Raw genomic sequence first — 26,334 nt, forward strand, 5'->3', positions numbered from 1 at the left:
AAATGCACAGGGCACTTGTATCTCACAATTGCAGGGAAGAACTTAGTTTCGTATTACATCTTCAAAGAAATTCTTAGAAGAATTTCAGCAATCAAACTGTCGAAATTGGATAAATTTATATAAAATATTTAAAATAAATAAAATAATAAATCCGTATTTTCTATCTCCCAAATCACATTTCGCTGAATGAATTTGTAATAATTTGATTATGATTTTTAGATCTATCATTTTCAGCACATAAAAGTGGTTAGTAGCTCTCTCGGTTTCAGGACTGCCAAAAAATTTTTATAATTTATTTGTCAATACAAAAATTACTAGTCATTCCAACCACTTACACGGGAAAAAAATACTAATTCGTATATCCCTCTGCAATGGAATTTATGCATCACTGATAAATTTGTTCAATGTAAAAACTTTCAAGTTGTTTTTTTTTAGATGTGCATTGATACGATTCAAGTAATGCTATAATATCCCTGTTATTACTATATATATACTTTATCCCCTATTTACCACCCTCAAACGTATATTTTGTCCCTATACATATCTTATTCACGTTTGCGCGGGCTTCATTCAAAATTTCGATAGATGGTGCGAGCCGCAGGAAAGTATTCGATGAATCGATAGTACTATCAACAGTTTTTCAGCTCTAGTACAACAGTCTTGGCGCCTCGCAATCGAATCGAATCGAGTGACACGAGTGGACGTGTTTTGAGACGCGCGTTGAGCTTGCGAACTTCTGGAAGTGGAGCAAAATGAAAAGTAAATAAAACGGCGCGTGTCGAGTGTTTATAATAAAATTGATTTGATTGCCGCGACGGAGAAGCACAGGCGCCTTTTTTGCATGCCCATCATCCGTACCGCGGATGCCGTCCGCTTGTGAATTTTGGCGCGTTTTCAGCAACAGGTGTCTAGCGGGGCCCATCCGTCGGCGTCTTGCAAACGGATCGTGTCGAAAGGCGGGATTTGGCGAAATTAGTGTTTATAGAGTGACATAGGCCCGTTATTAATGCTGCACCCCAGCCGTCCGGCCAAAAGGGGTCAGCCAGTGTGCGCGTGAAGAAATTGAATTGGCTGGCCAGTGCCCACCGTCGGCGCGAACCAAAATCTGTGTCGCAAATGAGCCACTAATAAATTATCGCACATTCGCAGGCCGCAATTGAGAGTGCTTCATTAATGTAGAAATCGCAAATAAAAGAGAATATCTAGTTTTGCAGCGGCTGCGTTTGTTTAACTTTGCTTCGGACGTGACCGAACTTCGTAAGCGCCAGTGCCGCCTGGAGCTGACGGATAATTTCGAAGCCCAAGAAGCACCACGCTCCGCCCCAATAACGGACTACCAAGCCAACCTACCAAGCCCTTATGCAGTCCAATTAGCATCGCCCCGAAAACGAAGACCGCGGATGAATGAGTGAGTTAGCTCTTGTTAGCTGCAGCATACAGTGCGTATGACAGTTCTTACGCAATGGCCGAAACATCATCTCACATCGCTGTAAAATTTGCATACAAACAGTTCACGCCGACCGGAAAATAATTGATAGGCCCCATAAAAAACAGCCGCAAATACACACACTGTACGTTGAGTGCGCAAACACGCTTTTTCAGTGGCAGCAGCTTTAAAAGCAGAACGCCAGCCCAGTAAGCCAGCCAGTCAGCCCGCCAGAGAGCGCGACAATCAAAAAGCAATGCCATTTTCCATAATTTATTTAAAGTTCTTGTTGTTTTTGGCGCGGCAGTGCGAGCCCCGAAGTGAGTCAGTCGCGTGGCGTCGCTTGTTGCTTGTTGCAGTCGCCGCCGACTGCATGCCAGCGCGTAAAGCACTCTGCAAGAGAGGCAGCGCTGTCATAAGCACGCCGTCATGAACTGCCAAATTGCGATCGTCTGGTCGGGCGGGGGGTGGTTGGGGGTGAATAGTGCGGGGGCCGTCACTGTTCTCCTCCGGCACCCTCCTCCGGCGTCGCTGCCACTGCCCTGCTGTCACTGACCATGTACAACGGATGCGAGTGCACACCTGCGGTCATGAAGGTAGCACTTGCCTCAAAAGCCCGCAACGTTGTGCTGGCTATTGGGTTGCTTCCTAAACTCACAGGCTATATCATGGTTTTTGAAAATAAATTAAATTTCAAGTAAACACATAAATTTTTTGTTCCGATTTCCACTTTTTCTATTAATATCAACCATTAATTTACAGGTTCTTGAATGGCTTGCGTGCGGCTTAGTGGCGGTTGCATTTGGAAAAGGGGCATCTATAAGTGATTGATGTTCGGGGCCAGAATTCGCACGAGTCGAGCACCAGGTGGCCTCCAAGCAGGCACTTGATCTTTATGGCTCGGAGAATTTGGGCAGCGTTATCGCCCACGCACACGAATTTTAGTTTAAATAGTTGATTACCCACAATATATAAAACTAATAATGCTGATTACCCGCAAAACGGGGCCGAGAGATTATGCGTCGCGTCGCGTCGAGGATGTCCCTCAGCGAAACGCAAATTACCCGCAAAATGACACCCCTGCCGCCCCACCCACTCCCCGGCACCAGCATGTCACCACTCACACATGCGGTCGGCTGTCGGGGGGGAAGTGTCGCCAATTCAATTAAACCTGCATGCAGATGGCTTTCCAATCGCCCCAAACCCAAACTCAAAGGCCCGGGGCGTTGGACACCGCTCTTATCACTTGAAACAATTCGAAATGTAAAGCAGTTGCCAGGGGGCGGGGTGCGGGGTGCCCGACATATGTTACATTCTGTTTAGCGCTTATCAACGCTTACAGCAACTACCCAAGCGGCAGTAACAGCGGGCCGGCAGGTTGACTTGGCGACAAAGAGCCTCACCCACCCAGTTGGCACACTTTTTTCGGGGGCTTGGTTCCGACTGTGGCAGAAACTCGGCGAATGGGGGGTGGGCAGGGCCTGGGTGATTCGCTCAAATGGCATCCCATTAAACGTTCTACAAAAATTAACATAGCCATAAACGCAAATACGCCAGGGGGAGGCAGAGGGTCGCATGGGCGATAGGGGGACGGAGCCCACCTTTGCTACGTGCGTGTGAGCCTCAAAGTAACTTTAATTGATGTTGAAGGAGCCATGGAGCCATTAACGAAACAGCCAGGATTCCAGCTTCCAACTTGGTGAGATTCCGCAAGAAATTAACATCAGAAAGGGCCAATCGAAGGGCGAGAAAGGACGAGCAGGCAGAGCTAAGTGAAATGAAAATGGAATTTTGCGACTTAATTTCAGTTACACATCCTGAACAGCAACATTTTATGCTTTCAATGGCTACGAAAACCACAGAAGCCGACACAAAAAGGACAATGTCCTGTTGTTTTCTGCGTGGAATATTTTGTACCTAAGAAATAATGACTTTAAATTGAATTGTTAATTATAAAATTAGAACAAAAAAGAGTTGTATTTCTATGGGTTTTATAAATATTAAAAAAGGACTGACAGTCCTACTAAATAATTTTATTTATATCTTTTCAAGTTGTATCGTAGTATTCCTTATTTCAATAAAAATAAAATGATTTATTTACTGTACATAATAAACATAAAGAAACACAAATCAACACCACACAACCTGAACTCAAAAGTCAAGAACCGATATGCCCTCCTTATGTCCGAGTACCCACTGAAAACAATGGCATAAGGACGAGGCCTGCGGTGGTGGGGTCTGCTCCGGGGCCTGCTGGGTGGGTGCTTATATTTTATCACCAGAAATTTAATGACCACAAACTGAATCTGAAACCAACACTCTGGAAGGTTGCATAGGCCAAGTACATGAAAGTAACGCCTGCCAAAGCCACTTGATTCTTCTGGCCGACTAGGAGCTAGGAGCCCTTATATGCATATACATATGGAGCACTAGATTATTCTCCCAAAGCCTGCTTTGGGCTATGGCCAGGCAGCTGTTTATTCTATCGTGTATTTGAAGGATTCTCCTTCGTCCTTAGAAATCACTCTTCTAAAGAAACATATTCCTCTTCTAACTCACACTGTTTTTGTCCAAACAAACCATCTGTTGACTTGAAAACTAATCCTTATTAAAAGTTTGTGGGCTGCGCCAATAAAAAGGATACGTGAGCGCACACTTTAAGGTGATTGGAATCGCAGGGAATCGGTTTCAGCCAGAAGCTTGGATAGGGAGCACGTGGAGGTGTGGGTGACATCCGTCAACACAATCCTCCAGAAGATAACACCAAGAATGGCGCATTTAAATGCAATTTGCGACAGTTTTCCTTTCCCGCGACTTTCAAGTGACACGCACACAGCGGGAGCTGCAAGGGATGGTTGGATGGTTAATCCTGAAAGGAACTTTGCAGGGAGCGTCAAGGCATGGCCTGCAAAGGAATTTCTGATGGCTCGAAAAAATGTGCAATAGCGAAAATTCTGAAAAATAAATTCCAGCTGCTTGTATGTATATTGGAAGTGCAGCCAACTGGTATCAGTTAAATTGCTATAACTTTGTCTTCTTAGTTGCGCCCCAATATTGTCAAAAAAGTGTCATAAGATGGGAAGATGGAAAACCCAACCTTTTGCAGTCAAACTTAACTTTCGAGCCTGAAGTATTTGCCAAGAAAGAAAAGAGTGGAACGTGCGGAAAGGCTCTGAACGAGGACTTTAAAATTGATTTCAATATAATGAATGAGCCACACGCTTGACGCGCATCCATTTTCAAAGTTGTCACCCATCGAACCTCCTGTCACTGCTGCCTTCCCTCCCCAAGCCCGACCTGTAATGACTAATGACAAAGTTCCTCCTTTGTTTCGTTCCTCCGCTTGGCTCTTTATTAGCTCAACTTCTCACAAAAAGCTGATGTGGTAGGCTCCCCGGGCAAAGGGCGAGGACTGCCGAGTCTCCAAGAAGTAGACGCCAGGGCTGGGCCGGTCCCCTCCCCTCTGACCCATTTTGAGGCTGGACCACCTGCAGTTCTGGGCGCTCATCGTCTCCACAGAGCCGCACACGGCACTGACGAAATCGTTCGCGGGCGACCACATCTCCGCCAGCAGCTCGAAGGCGCGCTCGTGCGAGCAAGCGGCATCGGAGCAGCCAGGTTGGGTCGTTCCTCCGTTGGGGTAGTAGTCCACGTGGCCCAACGTCTCCCAGGTGCCTGCCCCTCCGGAATTGGTGTGCACCACCTCCACGAACTCGGCATCCGAAGAAGACAGAGCGTGCTGAAGCGATGCTCCCGAGGTGGGATCGAGGGCGGTGAGGTGCAATGGCTTGCGGCCCAAGTCCGCGTGCACCTTGGCAGCCGCTCCCCCTGCCAGGTGGGCGCCCTCCGCAAAGCCCACAAGGAGGATGTCCTCCAGTGGGACGTCAAAGTTCTTGTGCAGCAGGATTACCAGCTTGGACACTTTCTCCAACACCTCCGCCTCGCCGCTGGCCTCCGCCAAGTCGACGCTGATCACGTTGCTAGCCTGCTGGTCTAGCTGGGCGGCCACCACAGCCAGAAGCTCCGGCGATGAGCTGTTGCCCTGCCAGCGGGGAAGCGAAACCCTGTTGGCAATAGTACTTATCAGAGGGTCAACGGATTTACAAGCGGGGCATTGACTCACACTGTGGGATCCGCGGCGTAGAAAGAGCTGCGCAGCAGCGACTCGACCTCCGGATCCACCTGCTGGGGGCTGTCGCGGATGCGTCGGTTGTGGAGCAGGAACTCCGTAGCGCCTTGAACTACAATCGGAATCAACTCTGGAGGTTATATATCCCTCTTGGGGTAGTCTTTAATGCGTACCTGATGCGCCTGAAAGGGCGAAAAGAAAAAATAGAACTAGTCCCGCTTGCATTCTAAAAACAACTGAGCTGGCTGGCGTCGCGGCCATTCCTCAAAGGCTCGATAAGATTGCGGTTTTTGGTTTATTTGATTCGATAAGAGATCGGTTATCGTCGGTCATCTATGGTCGCGGTTGTATTTTTTGTTACAGAACGCTTAGTCGTTTTCCCTGCATGATTAAGGAATGTGTTGATGTCATCGTACTCCCCGATGTCGCCACCAAAAGAGAGCTTTGAACCATTGTAGCACTTTGGATCAAAATTGTAACTTTGGATCAAAATACTGAATGGAAGTGCTTACACACAAAACAAGAAAGTATATGGTAGCGACATATTTAAGATTAAGTATTCAATCATTAGCAAAATGTCATATTTACTTTACATATAAAATAGGCTACTTAGAAGACATAAATTTAATAAAAGTATGAATCTAAGTTGATGGAAGCTATTTTTAGATTATATTGTATAATAACTTTTTTTGTATCATCAGAATAAGAGATCAACAAGCCAAAATATTCTCATGGGTTCAAAGTGATATCGCTATTGTGTTAGCTGGAAAATGAAAAGTATCTCCAGATAATGAGAAAAGCATCGATTTATTTAACTATCAAAGAGGTTTTAAAGTTTAAACCTTTAAAAAATGTAAAAATATAAAATATAAAATAAATGTGGGCTGAAAAAATAAGTCAGCAATCAAAAGGACTCTAATACATGACTCGGTATGTCGAGAATGAGGATAAATTGCAATTAAATACCAAAGGAGACTAAAAAAAATGATTGAATAATTGAACAAATGCAGCCTGAAGGACACCTGCAAAAATTTGAAACAAGGAATGTATTAAGAGGACAGGATGGTTTCAGAGGCTGAAAAAAGCTGATTTTTGGGATTTTTTTTAATTCTGAGTGAATATATTTATAAAATTTTTTTTACACGATAAATGGCTATATTTGAAGAGTATCTAGGAATTTTTATTTTTAAGAAATAATTATTATTTATCCCGTGAGGGGCAGTCGGCCGGAGTCGCTTAAAAAAATTATCTTCCGGTGCATATAGTCTGGCCTTACAGTATTGTCGGAAATAAAAAATTTAATTGATTTACTTAAAATATTAGTTTCTTGTGCGGACGAACGAAACCATTTTGAAAAATATGGGATTTTGAATTTTTGGCGCGGTTGTAAAGTCGGAGGTACCATTTTTACATAAAAATCATCCATTTATTTCCCGTAAAAATGGTAAAAAAAATTTTAAAAAAAAAAAGTTCGTTCATCCGCAAGTATTTGTTGTATTATAAATGTGTGAAAAATTTTATTTAGATCCGAGCATTAATTTTTGAGTTACGTTATGCAGCGACTAAAAAAAGTTGTTTTGAGAAAAACGCGTCTAAAGTTTTAAAAGCAATTGAAAGTATCTAACTAGAAAAGAAAAGAGAAAATAACTAGAAAATCGATATCTCAGCGATCTTTAGTCCGATCGACATGAAACTTTTACAGGATATTCCTGAGATAATGTTCTATTATATAAAAAATTTTTGAAAAAAAGTGTTGCCGGCTATATGAGGCCAAAATTCTCGGAATAAACTAAAGTTTTCGAAGGTTCGTAAAAAATTGACCTTAGAAAATTGGAATACGGCTTCCTCTAAGACCAAATAACAAATTTAAGAAAATATTTTGTTTTCAATTGCACTTGTTGATTCTAAATTTCTTACAATAAATAATTTACCAGCTTTCCTGTCACTTATTGGCTATTATGTCGTGCACTGATGTCGAAGTTACTGATACAACACACAATGCAAATGAAACAAATTATTTTTGGATGAAACGCGCCGAATATACAAGTATTGGAAATAGAAACTATGTAGCAAGCACATTGTTTGAGAGTTTATTCATGTAGGGCCCTATTTTAAATCTATTCATCCGCTGCTTGTGTAAAGCTCCTCCTATTTATTAGCAGAAATATTCCATGGTCCAAAATTGTTTATGGTAGACTTTCGAATTAATCAGCAGCAGCAGCGTTGCATAACAAGTAGCCTCGGCTCCCCCGCCTTCAGCCAGGCAGCTTGATTGCAGCTGCATTGGCTGGCAGACAAATTGCACTTAATTGCCTGACATCCCCAACAGGCGAATGCCGACAAACGTCTTTAACAAAGTTGGACGGAGCTAGAAAATATGTGGGTCAAACTTTAAGTCACTCCCATCCGTCCGAGTTGCGAGTTGGTTATTCGAAACCTTAAGATGGCAGCGATTATTAAAAGTGTTTATCTATGGTAGCTGCAGTCGCTACCGACCTTGGAAGATAATTTTAGGATATGTAACTGACCGGTTAAAGCCGATAAGATAGGCGCCTCTGCCACAGATAAGTTTTCGCATAGCTTGAACCTCAATAGCCTTCGGCTGAAAAGTTATTCTGTTGGTGCTGGTTCCCATGACCTTATATCTTAGCTAGATTCAAAGAGGATTCTATCGCAACACTACAAACTTCAGAGTCAGAGAATAGTTCCGTACGAGGAGAAGTTCCCCGCTCCTTATGGTTCCCAGTTCTAATCTGCTGTACTGCTGCTGCTGCGTGTGGCCTCGCATGTACGGCAATCGGACAAAGTAGCTTCGACCGGCTTTGCTTTCCGGGCACACTGGAGCGGAAACATTGGAAGATGGCTCGCATCCCCCTTCTGCTTCTGCACGCGACTAAATCGCATGCGAAATTGTTGTGTCAACTGCAGCCGGAACATCTAGCTTCCGCGCCCTTTGGCCAATGATTCGGCAAGGTCTAACAATTATTGGCGGATCCCAAGGCGGTTCGTGCCGGCTCAGTGGGCACGTTGTATTTATGGCTAAGTACGCTTTATTAAACGGTGCCGGCGCAAGCGGCGGTCATTTATCACATTCCTGTAGCATGATGGAGCAGCTCTCGAGTAGGAGGAGCACTAGGCTTCCAGTATTAGCATATAGATCGTACCCTTAATAAGGGACTCCAAGGTTACCGTGGCAGGCGCGCGGCGCATCAATCCCACAGCAGCTTCAGGCAGATTGGAAAGTCAATATGCCAGGCTGGCAAGCGGTAACAGAATCAGGGGAGCAGGGGATGGGATGCTCGGTTTAACGTAATAAATTACTTTGATAGCTGCAAAAGTTGCAAAGGTTCTGCCAATACTGGTATCGACACGAGCAGTGGCAGCTCCTCGCCACTTCCTTCCCTGATTTCTCACTGGCCTGTGGGGCGGGCAATCTAAAGGGCGTGCGAATCAAGCTATTTGCAATACGGGGTGAGAATGGGAGGAATGAATTGAAGGGCACACCCACATTAAAGCCAAACAAAGACATTGCTGGGATGGGATGGGGCTATTTTGTGGGGGATATTTCCTCGCATGCCGCACAGCATCCGAGCGAAAATCGCATACATATAATGCGAGGACATTTCTCATAAAAATTTCATTACATTCACCGAAATGACGGAAACTTCAATATCAGGGAATTTTTATACACTCGTTGTATTCAGTAGGTGTGGCATATGTAACAAGTTAAAGTAAACGCAGCTATTGAGGGCCCTTTTGAGTATTTTTAGACGGAAAGTGTGTAATGTCGCCATACAATATGGGTTTGTAAACTTCCTTTCGCGAGCCAACTGAGTGTCATTCATTGTGTTGTACTCTCTCCAATAATGGAAGAATAAGTGGACATACAAGAGGCAGGCTCATCCTGGCATATGCGCCATCGTAAGGGAAATCTTTGATTAAGCTTCTGCTAAAGAATCATGCATTAGTTTATATGTTTTTCTTCCGCATGGGGGGATTGAGTTGGTGTTGGGCATGTGTGGCTGCGCATAAATCAGGGGGAGTCCATGACCGTGTCCTCCTTATTTCCAAAACAAATGTTCCTTTATTCAGCCGTCTTTACTTTCAGATTCCAGAGTACAAGGAGCCCCCGAAGGAACCCGGAGAAACTGAAAGTTACCCAAGTCGAGAACGTAATTAACCGCCCAAAACCCATAAAATCGGAAGCAAAGGGAGCATCGGGGTGTAGGGCAAGGAAGGAAACAGGAGCAATGCAAAATCAACAAAAATGTTGCATCTCCCCGAAGGATCAACATTCGCTGCCAAGGATACTGCCAACGAAAAGGGAGCTTTCATCCTTCATGCAAACCAATCCCGTTTAAATTAAATGCAACTTAAAGAAGCAGCCTTGCAGCTTGGTCCCCGTAATGTTGGCGTCCCCCTGCCCTGCCCCCACTCGAATCCGCGTTGCCAAGCTTGCCCCCTGCCTGGTTACCCTGGTGCTGGTTGCTCTCAGCCAGTTCTGCCCTGCCCGCGCGGAGGTCTTCACCTTGGGCTACCTCACGGGCTCGCAGAGGCGTCCGGGTAACCTGGACTACCACCGACCCGGCCTCACCATTTCCGGTGCCATATCTTTGGCCGTGGAACAGGTGAATATGGGCGCACTGCGGGACCGCGGCCACACGTTGGAGTTTGTCGTGGCCGAGACCTTTGGCGAAGAGGTCACCAGCATCCGTCAGACAGCAGCGCTTTGGACCCAACAGGTGGCTGCTTACATTGGACCCCAGGAGACATGTGTCCACGAGGGTCGCATGGCCGCTGCTTTCAACCTGCCCATGATATCATATGTGAGTTGGAGGGTTCCACAACCAAGACTCGGTTTGACAAGTTTTTTTCCAGTACTGCACCCACCGAGATCCATCGAACAAGGCAGACTTTCCAACTTTTGCCAGAACACGGCCTCCCGACACCCAGATCTCCAAGTCGGTTGTGGCTCTGCTTCTGGCCTTTAACTGGACACAGGTGACATTTCTCTACTTGGACGACGCTATTGGTCAGTACCAACCCGTAGCTGAGACCATTTTGAACACTCTGGCTGGATCCGGCGTAAGCATCCGAGACGTTCGCACCTGGAATACCATATATCACCACGGCTTCATGGCTAATCCTTTCGAGGCTTTGGTGGAACAGACATATGTCAACACAAGGAGTGAGTATCAAGATTAGTTGTCCGTTGCATCCATAGGGGCTTTAAAAGGACTTTCCTTTATTGTCAAAATATTTAAAATATTATATTACTATAGACATTCATGTGAAGATTATGATTATGTTTTCATGTCACATTTTAGTCTACCTGATCCTGGGTCACTACTATGAACACGTCGGGCTTATGGTCAGCCTCCAAAACCGGGGCCTGCTGTCGAGAGGCGACTACTTCGTGGTGGGCGTAGACATCGAGCAATATGAGCCGGCCAAGCCAGAGAAGTACTTGCGCGGGCTGTTGCTGGAGGAAGTGGATCCGATTGCCGCCCAGGCCTTCCAGTCCTATTTGGGCATTGTGCCGACGGCGCCCGTCGCCTTTGCCACGTTCGCCAACGAGGTTTGTGGTCTGACAGGCCTGACAGTGATATGATTGATGCAGTGCATCCACCGTAATCCAGGCTCATAATTGTCAGGCCTTTCGCTACATTGATCACACATTCTGGCCCTCATTTTGCCAAATTTCTTTTAGGTCAACAAATACATGGAACGACGGCCATTCAATTTCCCCAATCCACTGGGCGTGTTTGGCGCCGCTAAGCAGGTTCGAGCATCCCTTTGAACTGAAACTGAAACCATTCGAGACTCCAACTCCCTCCCTTTTCCAGATAAGCGCCGAGGCTGCCTATCTCTACGACGCCGTCCATCTGTACGCCAAGGCACTGATGGAAGTGATGGACACGGGAGGCAGGCCCAGGAACGGAAGCGCCATTGTGGCGGCCATTAAGGGCTCCCGATACCGCAGCGCCATGGGGTGAGGGTCATCCACTCGGCAGCGAATACTCGTAAACTCAGTGCGCCTCTTTCTGCCAATTTCAGTTATCACGTGTACATCGATGAGAATGGAGACGCGGCGGGCAACTACACAGTATTAGCTAGGGGAAAGGTGCGGAACGGGCGCAACCAGACGGTACTCGGACTGCGGCCCGTGGGCACTTTCAGTCACAGGAACAGCAGTCTCAGCAGCACCAGTGAGACACTGCCGGTGAGTTATCCTTGCTATTTGTCCTTCGCCTTGTAATTTGCTCTCTGCCACATTTTAATCCGCTTGGCCTCCAGCAGCAGGTAAGCGCTTCTTCACGGCTAAACCCACACTCGTTCTGTTAGCCACTGGTCTTTGCCTTTAATCCTCTTCCCATGTGCTTTTCCACAGGATCTCAATTTGTTTGTCCCTATTGACTGGGTTGGTGGCTCGCGTCCTGCTGCTGCTCCTCGCTGCGGCTTCGGAGGCGAAAAGTGTGTTAGTGAGTATGTGATTGCTTGACCATTTCCGCATCTAACCAGCTTCCCTTGCGACGCAGATTATACAGGAGAAATCTCGGCAGCGATTGCGGGAGGAGCCCTGCTACTGTTGGGATTGGTTTCACTGGTGTTCTACAGGAACTGGCGCTACGAGCAGGAGTTGGACAGCCTGCTCTGGAAGATTGATTTCCGCGAGGTGCAGATGCATGAGAACGAGAGGGATCAACAAAGCCAAAAGCAGACTCGCGTACGTTCACAAATTTTTCTAACCAGGGAATCTCCATCACTCTTTTAAATACTTTAATAACTTCTCAAGGAATAACCAAATAGGTCTAAGTTATAAAGCAAGTTGGAAAAAATATTATAGCAAATTCTGTTCACAGCAAAAGTTTTTGCCTTGTTGAATAAATTAATCCTATACCGTCCATCGGGTAAGCTTCATGTAAGCTTCTAATATATTCTGGCCAAGTTACAAAATTTGAAAAAATTTGATCTCATGGAAAAGTTGTTGTAATTTTGTTTATTTTACCAGCAATATTTTAAGTAGATTCGTGAAATTGCAATATACATTAGCCAAGAAATATTTGCAAACAAAATAAAAAAAAAAACCAATAAACTTTATTGAATAACATTGTGATATGAGCACCTGATGCTAAAAACAGCGACGTAGAGCATGTTGCCACCTGGGACCTATTTCGTTGTAAAGCAAGGAAAGTAAATACCTCAGTAAAATTGATATTTGTGCATCATATTTTGTTGGTTTATTTTTTAACTTTTACTTGCCAAATTTTTTATCAATATTTTTTTAAATAGGTAGTTGATATTGAAATTTGATAAACATAAATTTTATTAAATTATAAAATGTTTAATATATAGAAAATTTAATTGAAAAAATTCTTCAGCGAAAGTTGATATTTGTGCAAAATTGAAAAAGCGCAAAAAGTCAAGGAACTAAGTAATAATTTTTAACAAAATGACTTAAGATTATTATTTTAATATGGTATAGAACCTCCGTTTTCTTGTAAGACCAATTCCAAACGTTGGGGCATTGAGTTTACCAAGTTTTGGAGCGTGTTTGTGTCGATAGCATCCCATTCTTTAACAATGGCTTCCTTCAAGCCTTTCAATGACTCAAACTGTCTTCCACTCTTGTAGACTTTTGCTGACAGGATGCCCCAAAGGTTCTCAATTGGGTTCAAGTCCGGACTTATTGCTGGCCACTGCAGTAAGGGTATATTTTTTGATTCCAGGAACGACATCGTATACCTCGCAAAGTGTAAAGGAGCGTTATCCTGTTGAAATACCCAGTCCTCGCCATGCAACTCTTCTGCAAATGGAAAAAGTTCACTTTCTAGGAGATCCGTATACATTTGCGCATTTATCCGTCCTGTTACAAAGCATATAGGGGACCTTCCTTTAGCACTAAAAGTGGCCCAAACCATAAGTGAGCCACCACCGTGGTTTCGCTTATGGCAAGTCTGTCTTGGATGCCTAGGATCCCTCCAATACTTTTGGTTACCGTCTGGGCCGTCCAAATTAAACTTCTTCTCATCGCTAAAAATCACTTTTTCAAATTCATTTGTCCAAAACTTATATTTTTCATAAAAGGCAAGCCTGGCCTTCTTATGTCTTGGTAAGAGTTTGGTAATGTCTTGGTTTGTGCACCTTTGCATCATACTGCAGGTTTAAATATTTTTTGCAAATCTTTTGCACTCTTTGCCTGCTTATTGGCAATTGAAATTCTGCTTTTATTTGTGCACAATTCATTGTCTTAGCTGTTGCCAAGGCTCGAATGTGCCGTTTAGTGCGGGCGTCTATTTTCGAAACGGCTCCCTTGCGGTTCGATTGCGCATATTTCTCTGGGTTTTCTAAAAAGTTTCCAATTGTATTGCGATGCCTATTAATTCTTTTGGCAATTTCGCCAACTTTAACTCCACACTTAACCATTGTTTCAATTTGAGTCTTCTCCTTTTCACTAAATTCGGGTGCACGCGGCATTTTTAATCAAAAATGTTGTAAATCTCAGAAAATTAATAATAAATGGCAACAATATAAACTTTTTGTGTTACGAAATGAACGACTTCTTAAAATAAATCGCTTTTTACTGGAGGTCAGTTGACGTGTCGAGCTCAAAATTCAAATGCAGAACTTTGCACATATATCAACTTTCTATTGAACGCATGACTTTGTCTTCTTTAAAATCCTAAAAGGACCATAGATTAAAAGCAGATAAGAAATAAATTCATAGAAACGACTGTCAATGCATACGAAAAAAAATCTGTATACTCGAAAGATTTATATAGTTATTCGAATAACCGTTATATCAAAAATAAGTTTTGCACAAATATCAATTTTACTGAGGTATAAGGCTGAACGAATCAATATGCAACCTTAAAATCTCTAAGATCCATGCGAAGTCAGAAAGACAGACGAATAAGGATATATTGAAACACTTATTGATCTAATAAAAAGTATCCAATTGTATATACTTCGTGGGATTCTGTAAAAATTTAAACAAAGCAATTAGTTCTACAAGTATATCAAATTTTGTTAGTTTCTTGTTTTGGAAACTTGTTAAAATATTTTCTGGAAGATTTTCATGCTAGTCAGGGATTCTAAAATAATAGCTCAAAATCCCATTTTGAATTATTATTATTTTAGATGTTATTAATTTAGATTATTATGAATTTAGAAGACCATCTTATACGCTTTATCTGCAAGAGCATTTTTTACAATTTCTCAAATACTTTTTTCCACAGTCTACGCATCCGCTGATCCGCACTAGTCAGGTGAGCCTGAGCTCCAATCCCGATGCAGACTTCCGCTACACGACCATCTTCACACCCATCGGCCTCTACAAGGGCCAGCTATACGCCATCAAGAAGCTCCGGAAGAAGGGCGTCGAGATAACGCGCGAGATGAAAAAGGAGTTGAAGCTGGTAAGTTTGTACGTCCTTTCCTCCTTACTTACGTTAACTCTCTAAAAAAATGTTCATAGCTGCGCGACACCCGGCACGACAATATTTGCGCCTTTATAGGCGCCTGCACGGACCCGCCCAACATTTGCATCATCAGTGAATACTGCACTCGGGGCAGTCTTAAGGTCAGTCGGTCAGTTGGCTTTATCGGGGCTGCCATAACCCCCTGCTTCTTTCTTATTGCAGGACATTCTGGAGAACGAGGACGTCAAGCTGGACAACATGTTCGTTGCCTCCATGGTGGCTGACATTATACGCGTGAGTGCTGAAACATTATACTAATGGCCTGCCCTGACCCCCTTTCCATTATTCTCCTTCCGTCCAGGGCGTCATCTATTTGCACGAATCGCCCGTTCGTTTCCATGGCGCTCTGTGCACTTCCAACTGCCTGGTCGACTCTCGGTGGGTGGTCAAGCTGACGGACTTCGGATTGTTCGCCTTTAAGCAGGGTATTGAGGACAACTCCACGGACATGCAGCACATGTCGGCAAAGTGTCTAAGTATGCGTCGAGTCTCAGCCGTAGTCCCAGCTCACAATTGTCTTTTCAGAGTTACTATATCGTGCCCCGGAGCTTCTCAGACAGGGCCCATCATCTCTGGTGATGGGAACCCAGCGCGGGGATGCGTACTCCTTTGGGATTTTGCTGTACGAGATGCACGTGCGTCGTGGCCCATTCGGAGAAACTGGCCTCACGCCCATGCAGTGCTTGCAAAAGGTGCTCCATCCGCAGGACAAGATGCATCCCTACCGACCCTCTCTTCAGCCCCTAGAGACAGCCTTTGACTGTGTGAGCGAATGCCTGCGCGAGTGCTGGGCGGAGCGGCCGGAAGAGAGGCCCGACTTTAAGACCATTCGAGCCAAGCTGCGACCGCTGCGCAAGGGCATGAGACCCAATATTTTTGACAACATGATGGCCATGATGGAGAAATACGCCAACAATCTGGAGGCCCTCGTCGACGATCGCACGGATCAGCTTCAAGAGGAAAAGAAGAAGACCGACGCCCTGCTCCACGAGATGTTGCCGCGCTGTGTGGCTGATCAGCTCAAGAAGGGCCACAAGGTCGATCCCGAGCACTACGAGCAGGTTAGCATCTACTTCAGCGACATTGTCGGCTTCACGGCAATGTCCGCTGAGTGCACGCCGCTGCAGGTCGTGGACTTCCTCAACGACCTCTACACCTGCTTCGACTCAATTATCGGCCACTATGACGTCTACAAGGTGGAAACCATAGGCGACGCCTACATGGTCGTCTCTGGACTGCCGCTGCGCAACGGGGACCTCCACGCAGCCGAGATAGCGACAATGTCGCTTCATCTATTGAGTGCAGTTTCCGAGTTCAAGATCCGCCACCGACCCACCAACCGCCTCCTCCTGCGAATAGGCATTCACTCGGGACCGGTCTGCGCCGGAGTCGTTGGCCTAAAGATGCCGCGGTATTGCCTCTTCGGGGACACTGTCAACACGGCATCGCGGATGGAGTCCAGCGGTGTGCCCCTCAAGATCCACTGCAGCTGGCAGTGCAAGCAACTCCTGGAGCGCCTGGGAGGCTACTATTTTCAAGAGCGCGGAATCATTTCCATGAAGGGAAAGGGGGACCAGCGCACCTATTGGCTGCAAGGAGAGGACGAAGATGCGCGCAATCGTCGCACCTACGAAAGATCCCAGAGACGGGGGTCCCGGGCTCTAAACAAATTTATCCAAGGCACAATTAAGCAGGCCCAGGAGCACGCCAACGATTACGGCATTCGTTCCTCACTGAAGCAAAAGAACTTGCCGCGAAACTCGCTAGCTCGTTCCTCCAGTCTGGAATCACCAAAGAAGCTACGCTTTGCGGCTGGAAGCCTCCTTGAGCATCACCGCTATCACAGGTACGATATTTAAAAGAAAATTTTTAAAAATCTCTATTTAGGGGAGCCCATTAATTTGACCATCAGGGATAAGCAAATGAAGCTGAAAAGTAACATGATATGTGCTTAAATTAATTCTAAGCATTGAACTTTGAACACACCTAATTGTGTACCTTTTTGCTGATTTTGTAGTGACGAGGCTCTCCTGGAAGTGGATTCATACACGGGCCTGCGCCGCTCCTCAGGAGGATCCGTGCACTCGCGTTACGAGGAGACGACCCTCTCGCAAACTGTGTCCTGCCAAAGTATCGATGTGCTGAGTGCTCAGCACAGCCAGCGGCGCCCTTCATCATATCCCACTGCAAACACGCCGCTGTTGATGAACCACATTGAGGTGTGAAGTGGAGGCGGAGTACTTATCCAACCCAAATACAGGAAACCATGTGGAATTTGTGTTCAGTATAATTAGCCGTGTATTTGTGTCGCTTCGTCGTCACTGGGGACACCCTGGCACCGTAGCATCAGCATATTGTGAGAGTGATTATAAATCTAGTCATTGTTATACAGATCCATGCAAATCAAAATAGTCAAAATTGTAAACGGAACGAATTAAAGGTATAAACCAAATGACGGCAACGTGATATTTTCTAGGAGTGACCTAGGGCATGTTTATTATGTACTTTGTCAAAATTTGATTTATTGTGTCTTGAAGACGGTTGCATCCTTTTAATGTATATTAATGGTATTCATTTGACAAACTTAACGATTTATTTATACAACTTTAGTTTAAAACCTATTTGTGCATTTCACTAGGCGTTATAAATACATTATTTGATTTGCAATCATTCGATCATTGCAATATATGTTTGTGTTTCTCTGAGCCTATCTGGCCAAGCCTCTTTGGAAAACGATCTCAAATGTCCATTAGATTGTTTCAAAATCCTAAGAAAGGTGTAAATAATTTACATATATGTTTGATTATCTTTTAAATTGTGTTTTTTATGATAAGCCACAAGCTTTAAAGCACACTTCAATAGGTTGAGTATTAATTTTGTTTTGCGTTTTAATTTGGAAAGTATTGCTTGTTTGTTTTTCAATTTATTTATTTTTGTTTTTTTGAGTGGGTAAGGAAATTCGTGTGTAAGGGTGGGGTAGGGAGGTAAGACGGGGCGAGCTAATAAAATATGTTTACATTTTCAACGCTACATAATGCAACAACTCTAAATAACAATCCCGAATCTGGTATTTTTGTAATATATGTATCAACTAGGTATGAATGTATATAACAATTCTGGGGCCGACCCACTCGGTTTCCCGGCCTTTCTATCAAAATATTCTCGACAACAATGGATATAATCAACAATATGCAATTGCACAATTTTGGGTTATTGTTCGACTGCATTCGCGATCACTCGGTTGCTCCCCATCTTCTCGTACAAAACTCCACTGGGCATGAGGACCGACAACAATTGGCTTATATAAATAGTAACACTATTTAATATACAGTATATATAGTATATATGCGTGTATATGTATATGTCGGTATTTTTTAAATGCGCCTCTGAAAAATAATCTCATCATTTGATTTTGATTCAGGCTGCAAGGCGACTGCCGAATGCCTTTCAAAAATCGATTAACCACTTTCAGTGATAAAGCCAGCAGAGAAGGATGCTGCAGCCTTAGCGTTAGTAGTACAATAGTAAGCTAATATAGAGACGGCGATTCTCGGGTTCACCTTTACTCTCTTCAAAATAGTCTGCAAAAGGTTCAAGCTTCCCCCGGTGTCACAAGCTCACGCCGGGGGCGCGCAGCGCTAACTTCTAAAAATTTAGCCTTCATCTCGGCTTCTTCGCCATGCTGGTGGATCTGTTAATGGGAGGACTTGGATTATTATCGCGCCAGTACATTAGGCACCAAGTTCTTACCTCTTTATTCCATGTCGTGGGCTGGAAGGAGGTGTGTGGCAAGGAGAGGGCGGAGCGGAGCCGCCCGATGAGCCCCTCGACGACGATATAGACAGTGTAGACGCCCTCGGCGCCGAGCAGCCCAAGTATATGGCCGATCCCTTGTCGGCATCCCGTAGATCCACTCGTGACCCGTGGACGGAGGAGGGAACCGAGCCTGTTAAATTAAAAATAAAATTTAACAATATTCTCCCAAATTTTCAAGTCGATTCGAATAAAAGTTTCGGAGAAAAAGTCTTGAAAAGGTGGTGGTCTAGGCAGAGCGCAACATTAAACGAGTTTTTCTCAAAACTGTGTTTTTGAAGTCGGTTGTTAAGATTTCTCGGAATCTATTTGATCTTGATCAAATTTTGCACAGGTCTTCGAGATACGATTCTCTAGAAGTTAAACGAAGGATTTTTTTCGTTGATAAAAACTATTTTAAAAAAAATTGGCAAAAAAGTTTCACCAAAATTTGAATTTTTTGCAATAAGGTTCCCAAAAATTCAATTTTCACTTGTTTTTTCCTTCGTTCAGTTTCTAGTTGTAGGTCTGTACAAAAAGAAAATATATAGTCTTTTCATTTCGGATGATTCTGTCAGGAATTGTGCTGTCAACGCGAAAGCATCTTTTTTCCCAGGGGTCATGGGAAATGCCGTCTTAACGGCCGACTGTTTAATATTTTTTTCTGAAAATTTCACATATTCTTCTTTAAATATGTATATTTAGGAAACTTAAATGTTGCAATGAAGTTTTTCATTCTTCATAAAAAAAATTTTTTTTTGAAAACAGTCAATTTTTTGGTTTTGCAAACCCACCAAACCCCTTAAGTAGGACGGACATCCTTATATTGAATCAGGAGCTGATTCTAAAGAACATGTACATATAGCCGCGTTGCAGAGTTTTGACCCTCTGCAAGGGTATTAATATAGTATTGTATTCCAGCTCCTGGAACACAAAATTCAAGTTATAAACGATTTAAAGCAAACAGTTATTTTTGTGATACCACCACAAATGTAAAGGTTGAAAAGGAGACCCTAGGCAGTGAAATTTATAGAACTAAATATTTTGCAGCCTACTTTAAGGCTTTATTTTCGCATCGAACATAAATAGCCGATTATAAATAGATAATGAGCATTAGAGCTGTGAGGCAAGGCCGCTAATTTGCATGAACCCTTCTAAACCTATTTCGTATTGTACAGAAGTTGTATTTTCCGATTTAAATAAAAACGCGCCGTGGCTTGAACTGTAGTAGTCTTGGAGTGGCGGATATTAATACCAATAAAAATTAGACTCACTCACCCGTATAAGCGTGCAGACCGGCCGGACTGCTCCACGGACGCACTCCAAAGCCGCTAACTGTACTGGCACTCCTCTGAAGCTGGGCGGAGCCGTTGCCTTCCTTGGTCTTGGACTCTCTTCGACTGCCGGCGCTGCTTACCCGTGGTGTGGCGCTCGCAGAACCGCCCGGTCGAGGTGAGCGCTGGCCCTTGCCTAACTGCTGCTGGCGTTGCTCCTGCTCCCGGCGGGCGTCCTCGGCGGCGGCGGCATACTCAGCAGCCTCACTCGAAGTGGTCGGGCCCGGCTCAACCGCAGTCTCATCCTCGGGGATGCGCTCGTTCCCCACAGACCGTCGGGGCAGGGGCAGCGGCGAGTGCTTTGGCGATGTAGGGCAGGACTGGGCAGCAGCACCGCCCACAGTTAGAGAACTGGAGGAGGCGTTGGTGCTGGAGGACTGGGCTCGGAGCCGCGAGTGGGTAGAGGCGCTGGAAGGGCGGCGTCGGAACAAACCCTTGCTGGGGTCCATATTACAAACGCCTGAAAAACACACACACAACAAAAAAAAGGGCTAAGACTTTTGGATTGAATAGATATTTATTGGGGAGAGCTAAATATCGGGAGCTAAAACTTATTGATCTCGACTTGGGACTTTTTTTTTTAGTTTCCGGGATGGCCGTTTGCGCTCTGTGCAGGCACTGAACAGGACGTCCCCCTCGTCCGTGTCCAGGGTGTTGACGAATCGGCCTTTGTTCCCGTCCGCATCGAAGTACCGCACGTTGGGTACCAATTCTTTGACGGAGTTCAAACTGAAGTCCGGAGTGTCTTCCTTTGGGGGGGAGTCAACATTCTCCCCAAAGATCCCGTTTCTCCATTTTTCCATTGCAAAGCTTAGCGTGTAAGCTACATTTTGCTTCAAAGGACCCTCATTCTCATTCTCAATATCAATATCGCTCCCATTCTCATTCCCTATTCCCTCTAAATCATTGCTCGCACCTGTAGGACACTTTTCGCCGCGGGAGCAGTTCCCTTCACAAATGTCTTTGTTTTGCAGCAGCTCCTGGTAGTTGTCCAGCGCCGTCACCACTTTCATTCGGTCCAGCTGCTCCAGGGCGGACGACGGGAAGCGCTCCCGCAGGCGTCGCCGCTCCTCGGTGAGCTTGAACTGCTCGAACTCCTGAAGCTGGTTCTGGAAACCCGTGTTTGGATTGGCCACAGAGCGACCGGCACGAACCACCTTAAGCGCCTCCTTCCAGTTGAGGTGCGTGGCCGTCATGATGTAGGCGACGGCGACAGTCACCGAGCGCGACATCCCCGCCAGGCAGTGGATCAGCACGTTGCCCTCCCGCAAACGGGCGGCATGGATGAAGTCGTTGCAGACGGAAAAGTACTGGGAGAGGTTCTGGTCTGGCGTGTCCGAGGCCATCACGCAGAGGTAGTGCTTATCCTGCGAGGATCAAACATAAATGGTGGGGTGTGCTGAGAGAGTTGGAGTCACTTACCGGGAGCAGACGGCGCGGACTGTCATGTATGGCGATGATGTGCGAGATCTTGAACCTTTCCAGCTGCGCGTGGTCTTTGGAGTCGCGGTAGTTGCCTACGTAAAGACCAGGCAAGACCTGCAAATGGATCCATGTAATAAACATACCAAAGAGTGTGTTCAAGAAGTACCATTCCCATATGCCAGTTCATTAATGCAGTAATCATGTCTGAATTATGGTGTATGGTATTCACGAAATGGAAGTGTTATCGAATGGGGATTTCGGAATTTTGTTTAGTTCTCGTTGCTATTGACAAGTTGCCGTGACAACTATCGTAAATCAGAACATGAAGTTTGTGCCACCGTATTTCAAATTTCAAAATATATTACCAAATAAAATCAATAGGTTCAGTCCTTAAAAGATTCGAAAAGGGTACAGTGTTTCTAATGTCAACTGAAAATATTGTCCATTGATTGCTAAAGGGACTCAATGGGGCGTTATTTACTTTTTACTCAATTTATGTTAATTTTATTCTGGTAAAGTATAAATGCAAGCTTTAAAGGAAAGCAAAGCTGTCTAGGAGGACTCCTATAAATTTATTTTATAAATACTGAACATCCTGCTTGGTGATATGTCCCCGTGTTCTGTGCTGACCTTGCGGCCTCGTACTGCGGCTTATTTTGTTTATTTTGAACTGCAAACAACGGTCTTACCTTGTTCATGCCATTTCCCATATTTCTTCATTTAAAACTGCAGCTCACTTTCTCAATTGTCAAACGAATTGGCCCAAAGCAGTGCTGGAAGAACACAGAGAAGAGAATTCGTGGTATTACAAGTTCAGGGTATAAAATTCACCGCGAAGGTCAGGACGAAATTTAAGCAGGGCGGCCAACATAGGCAAAGCATTTAGCCCCATGCCACTGATGAAAGTGGCAAGTGGCAAGTTGCAAGCTGTTGCCACTGCCACTACCACTGCCACGGCCGCAACTGAGACATAATGGATGTCTTTGTCGTCGCCTACATCGCGGAAGTAAACAGGCCTTGACGTTGACTCTTCCGCTGGCATTGTTGCATCTTATTAGTGGGGGAGGCAGGCAGACAGACAGACGGACAGATAGACCGACAGGCGGGAAGCGGGTGGGCCAGGCAGAGCTGGAGGCCACCATCTGGTATCTTCAGTTGGCCCCCAAAGGTAGGCAAGGCCGAGTGATTCGGGCGAATCGGACCCGGCACGGCCTGAATTTATGTCCGTTACTCTTCCGCTTGTCTTCCAGGACAACAGTAAGCCTCATCACAAAGTCAAAACGTTTGGGGCTTGCTCGGGGACTCATATGCTATCTCAGAGCCACACCATCCTTGAGCACACTTCGAAGCCGGTTGCAGAAGCCGATTTGCATAAGTGCCTCGAGTTGAGGCAATAGGGAAAGTGTCGCTTTGTTATTATTTCATTCCCGGCACGTCGACGGGCACGGACAGCAAATTGACTGCCGCACTCGAAAAGTGGAAGATAAGGCACGTGTGCCGCGCCAGCAGAAGTGTCTGTCATTTGCCAGTCATCTTGGTTGCGCCACGAGGACCCCACCCGCACTGCGAATTTATGAAATTAGGGCAGTCAATCCTGCCGACTCTCCAAGCGACATCGGAGGTAATTGATCAGCGAAAATTCCAGCTTAGCAGCATTGGGTCAGCTCAAGTGCATCCAATCAGCATCACTGCGCTATAAATAGAGTCCGGCCACCCTCAGCCCGACCCGATTGCATTACCAAATGGCCATGTCGTGGCCAGGAGGGAGGCCGAGGCGCCCAGCCATCATTCTATTCAATTGATGTGACACTTCACTCGCCCCGGTCCCGTGTTCCGCTCTGGCATTCCGCTTAGTCGGAATCAGTGGCTCGGCGTGTCCTTTGCATGGTGTGGAACTAGAGGCGCTTTTCCGGGAAAACGCAAACTGGAACCTCCTCGCTTGTGCGGCCTTGTGGAGTCCGTGTGGCCGTGGTTGTCCAGCCAGTGCCCAAATATTTTAGCGGCCATGATTGAAAAACATTTCCTCTTTGAATTCACTGAAAAACTCCTAATGAAATCCCATCGTGGATGGGCAGCAACCCCTTTCTTCTAGCCTCGCGGTTCTGGGCCGTTTGCCAAAAAGATTTTTTTCGGCTCGGGCGGCAAAAAAGTGTTGAGAGCCCGAGGCCTAGACATTGAGGAAGCAAACTTTAATCGAATGAAACAGTTCTCTTGACTTTTTCAGTTCCTTTTCCCTGTTGGGATTTGCATGCGCTGCCAAGTTTTTTCACTCAGATACTGGGCCGGAGGCAAAGTCGTTCCTAGTATTGTTTTTTTTATCAATTTATAATCAATCAGACTCTAATTCGAACTTTTTATTTGGCCCAATGTCATATAAATTAGCCAGATTCGCCCTTGGACGGTCTCGTGCGCCCCCCACAGTTTGGAGTCAATTATTGTGCTTCGACATTCCACATGCAGGCAACACCTAAAGCCGCACCTACGAGAGCGGGACTATGGGGCGATGGCGCCGCTAGGGAGCCTAGAGTAAGGGACAGAAAGGCCCCCTTCGCTCACTTACTATGAAAAATTGTTTTGTCTGTTGAGTTCAGTTCGTAATAAATGTGCCAGAAATGAAAAGGGCACAGTAGGATAATCACGCTCTACACAATACTACACGGTCAGGATAATGCGACATTACAAGAGACATTCGAAACGAATTCTGACCCCATAATTTATGTATGTTCTTGATAAGCCCCACCAAGTACAGGAGAAAGTGGACTAGAGTTTTGCTAACGTAATTTAAAAATCAAGTGATTTTATCCACATAAATCCAGTGGCTCCAACACCCTTCCACACGGATCTTTGGCCCTCTTGTTTGCCACATTCAACATGATAAGGGCAGACAAGTCGGCATCCAAGTAGCGCCGCTTTGTCTGCGGAGATGTCAGAGGCCCAGAGCCCTCTTTGGAAAGCGGCCACAAGTCAGAAGCCGACTAAGCAAAACTTTCCTCTGGAGACACGTGCTGCCATAAAAAGCTCTATTAACATACAGCCTTCATGTAAGATGACGGAGGGGCAGGCTGGGTAGGTTGTTGACTTCACCGGCTTCGATGATTTTATTGCTTGGAACAAATATTTAACAAGCTCCTAAACAAACATCCGCCCAATAAATATCAGCGCCAGCAAAATCCAACTCCTCCCTCTTGTTGTGGCTTCTGGTACTTACTCTCCCTCCGCCCCATTTATTGACAGAGACAAAGTGTTTCTATCGCCATAAACCTGAAATGCGATCCCGTGAATGGCCTTCACTTTTAAATGCATCCCCACCGCCACCCACAACCCACTACAAGCCCCAATTAGCTGCATTCACGACCGAGATCCTGGGGCCGCCCTGCCTAATGAACCGCACTCCACCCGTGAAACTTCCGCCGCTGACAGAACCCAATTTAAATAAATAATCAAGTCGGTGAGGTGCATGACTCAAAATATTAATTTCGTTTTACATATGCAATGGCAGACCCAAAGAGTTGGTCCTTGTTTTTAATACGCAACAAGGGAAATTAAGCAGAATAAAGCCCTCTAATTTAGCGCTGAGCGGAGTTGGACTGGGAGGAAATTTAAATAAAAAGTATGAGATATAACTACACGGCTCACTTGGGCGTGAAATTAAGTTTAGGTTAGTCAAGCAGCTCCCGAGATCTGGGGACTCTGGCTGAATCGCTTTGTGAGTGGTGGCCTCAGTCACGTTTTGGGCCGCTTTCACACCAATTTGACTATGACGGCCGGCTGACAGGCTGCCCGCCACGACCTGCTTGCAACCGTACATTACCCATACGACCTGTGAGCCATGGGGTCTTTAGGTTTTCAGGGAAAAAACCCAAGCCCTGGTCGCCTGCGAGGGGAATGGGTGTAGTCTGCTCGCTAATTCCCCAGTTGCGTGCCATCGCATGAGGAAAGCGTATATTAGAACGAGTGCGGCGCATATAGCGCCATATAGGATTGTAATTTTCGAGACATTTGCGTTTACGGGGAATCGAGCGTGGGTCAGTCACCCTGCCCTCCATGGCCGGTGGCTCATTACCGCTCATAACCGAAGCGTTATAAAGCCGCTAAGGAAATCGCTCAACTTACGGTAACTTCGGCGCTCCTGCGCTCCGGCTTGTTGGCTCCTTCGTCTGCCCTGCGGTGGTCAATGGCGCTGCGACATGAGAGCTTTGACTTTGACTCCGACTCCGGCCACTTCGTCGTATCCGCAGCTGCTTCTTCTCCTGCTGCTGATGATGTGGACGATGACAGAGGCCGGGGCGGGGGCGGCGGTAACTGAGAGGAAGAGAGACGCCAAGGAGGCAGAGCTAGGTGGGCGCAACTCCTGTTATATCACAGTGCAAGAGCCTTGCCAGCGGCGGCCGCAAACGCAGAAATTTTGATTCGCTTCAGCTCGCCTTACAGTCGTTCCCGTTCCCTTTTTCTTTCCATATGAACAAAAAACATAAATGTGACAGTTGAACTGGTCGCTGACTGCTGCCTGCCCATTTTCCGTGTCCGTGGCGGGCACCTGGTAGAAGGGCTGGGACGTGGGAGGGGGAGCGTAGCGGTAGCCGTAACAATAGTAGACGCGAGGACGGAAACAATGACAGCCAAACCGCAAGAGTCGCAGCCGCAGAAAGTGTGAAAGTAGAAAGTTGGAAACGAGCCGCAGCCGCCGCGAGACTTTTGTGAGCTTGAGAGGACGCCAAACAAATAGGGTCGAGCGTTGGTCACAGA

The 26,334-nt window shown here is 45.7% G+C and overlaps 3 protein-coding genes across 6 annotated transcripts; 1 reads left to right on the forward strand and 2 right to left on the reverse strand.

The window, feature by feature from the left end:
* Positions 1 to 643: 643 nt before the first annotated feature.
* On the forward strand, positions 644 to 17,904 carry LOC6506108 (speract receptor). 2 transcript variants are annotated; one of them, XM_044715117.1, is made up of 16 exons: positions 644 to 1,408; positions 9,664 to 10,381; positions 10,434 to 10,743; positions 10,883 to 11,133; positions 11,266 to 11,337; positions 11,402 to 11,547; positions 11,613 to 11,778; positions 11,853 to 11,858; positions 11,947 to 12,037; positions 12,095 to 12,282; positions 14,795 to 14,974; positions 15,034 to 15,138; positions 15,200 to 15,271; positions 15,339 to 15,513; positions 15,563 to 16,883; positions 17,055 to 17,904. In XM_044715117.1, exons 2-16 carry the CDS (start codon positions 9,962 to 9,964, stop codon positions 17,260 to 17,262), a joined length of 3,711 nt encoding a protein of 1,236 aa, XP_044571052.1. In that variant the 5' UTR covers positions 644 to 1,408; positions 9,664 to 9,961; the 3' UTR covers positions 17,263 to 17,904. The 2 variants fall into 2 exon arrangements, with proteins under 2 accessions (XP_044571052.1, XP_001958533.1); XM_001958497.4 differs by lacking the exon at positions 11,853 to 11,858.
* On the reverse strand, positions 4,752 to 5,885 carry LOC6493837 (pancreatic lipase-related protein 3). Its single transcript, XM_001958498.4, has 3 exons — positions 5,729 to 5,885; positions 5,550 to 5,667; positions 4,752 to 5,490 (listed from the first exon to the last, which is right to left on the reverse strand). Exons 1-3 carry the CDS (start codon positions 5,814 to 5,816, stop codon positions 4,794 to 4,796), a joined length of 903 nt encoding a protein of 300 aa, XP_001958534.2. The 5' UTR covers positions 5,817 to 5,885; the 3' UTR covers positions 4,752 to 4,793.
* LOC6493836 (dual specificity protein phosphatase 22) lies at positions 17,608 to 26,334 on the reverse strand. Of its 3 annotated transcripts, XM_001958496.4 has the most exons (7): positions 25,702 to 26,334; positions 22,278 to 22,361; positions 21,586 to 21,702; positions 21,080 to 21,530; positions 20,108 to 20,623; positions 18,788 to 18,983; positions 17,608 to 18,728 (listed from the first exon to the last, which is right to left on the reverse strand). In XM_001958496.4, exons 2-7 carry the CDS (start codon positions 22,296 to 22,298, stop codon positions 18,698 to 18,700), a joined length of 1,332 nt encoding a protein of 443 aa, XP_001958532.1. In that variant the 5' UTR covers positions 22,299 to 22,361; positions 25,702 to 26,334; the 3' UTR covers positions 17,608 to 18,697. The 3 variants fall into 3 exon arrangements, with proteins under 3 accessions (XP_001958532.1, XP_014764569.1, XP_014764570.1); XM_014909083.3 differs by lacking the exons at positions 22,278 to 22,361; positions 25,702 to 26,334 and adding an exon at positions 21,755 to 21,938; XM_014909084.2 differs by lacking the exons at positions 17,608 to 18,728; positions 18,788 to 18,983; positions 20,108 to 20,623; positions 22,278 to 22,361; positions 25,702 to 26,334 and adding an exon at positions 21,755 to 21,988 and having other exon boundaries at positions 20,662 to 21,530.

This window comes from Drosophila ananassae, chromosome 2R (genome assembly GCF_017639315.1).
Source record: "Drosophila ananassae strain 14024-0371.13 chromosome 2R, ASM1763931v2, whole genome shotgun sequence".
Taxonomy (NCBI): domain Eukaryota; kingdom Metazoa; phylum Arthropoda; class Insecta; order Diptera; family Drosophilidae; genus Drosophila; species Drosophila ananassae.

Coding starts and splice junctions, on each gene's coding strand:
- LOC6493836 (XM_014909083.3), bottom strand. CDS start 21,790: ATGATTACTGCATTAATGAACTGGCATATGGGAATG. Junction 18,984..20,107: donor CGGTCTGCACGCTTATACGG/GTGAGTGAGTCT, acceptor TTAATTTAACAG/GCTCGGTTCCCTCCTCCGTC. Junction 18,729..18,787: donor CCACGACATGGAATAAAGAG/GTAAGAACTTGG, acceptor TCCCATTAACAG/ATCCACCAGCATGGCGAAGA.
- LOC6506108 (XM_044715117.1), top strand. CDS start 9,962: ATGTTGGCGTCCCCCTGCCCTGCCCCCACTCGAATCCGCGTTGCCAAG. Junction 11,338..11,401: donor TGTTTGGCGCCGCTAAGCAG/GTTCGAGCATCC, acceptor TCCCTTTTCCAG/ATAAGCGCCGAGGCTGCCTA. Junction 15,139..15,199: donor GCACTCGGGGCAGTCTTAAG/GTCAGTCGGTCA, acceptor TTCTTATTGCAG/GACATTCTGGAGAACGAGGA.
- LOC6493837 (XM_001958498.4), bottom strand. CDS start 5,816: ATGGCCGCGACGCCAGCCAGCTCAGTTGTTTTTAGAATGCAAGCGGGA. Junction 5,668..5,728: donor CGCCCTTTCAGGCGCATCAG/GTACGCATTAAA, acceptor TTCCGATTGTAG/TTCAAGGCGCTACGGAGTTC. Junction 5,491..5,549: donor TACGCCGCGGATCCCACAGT/GTGAGTCAATGC, acceptor TATTGCCAACAG/GGTTTCGCTTCCCCGCTGGC.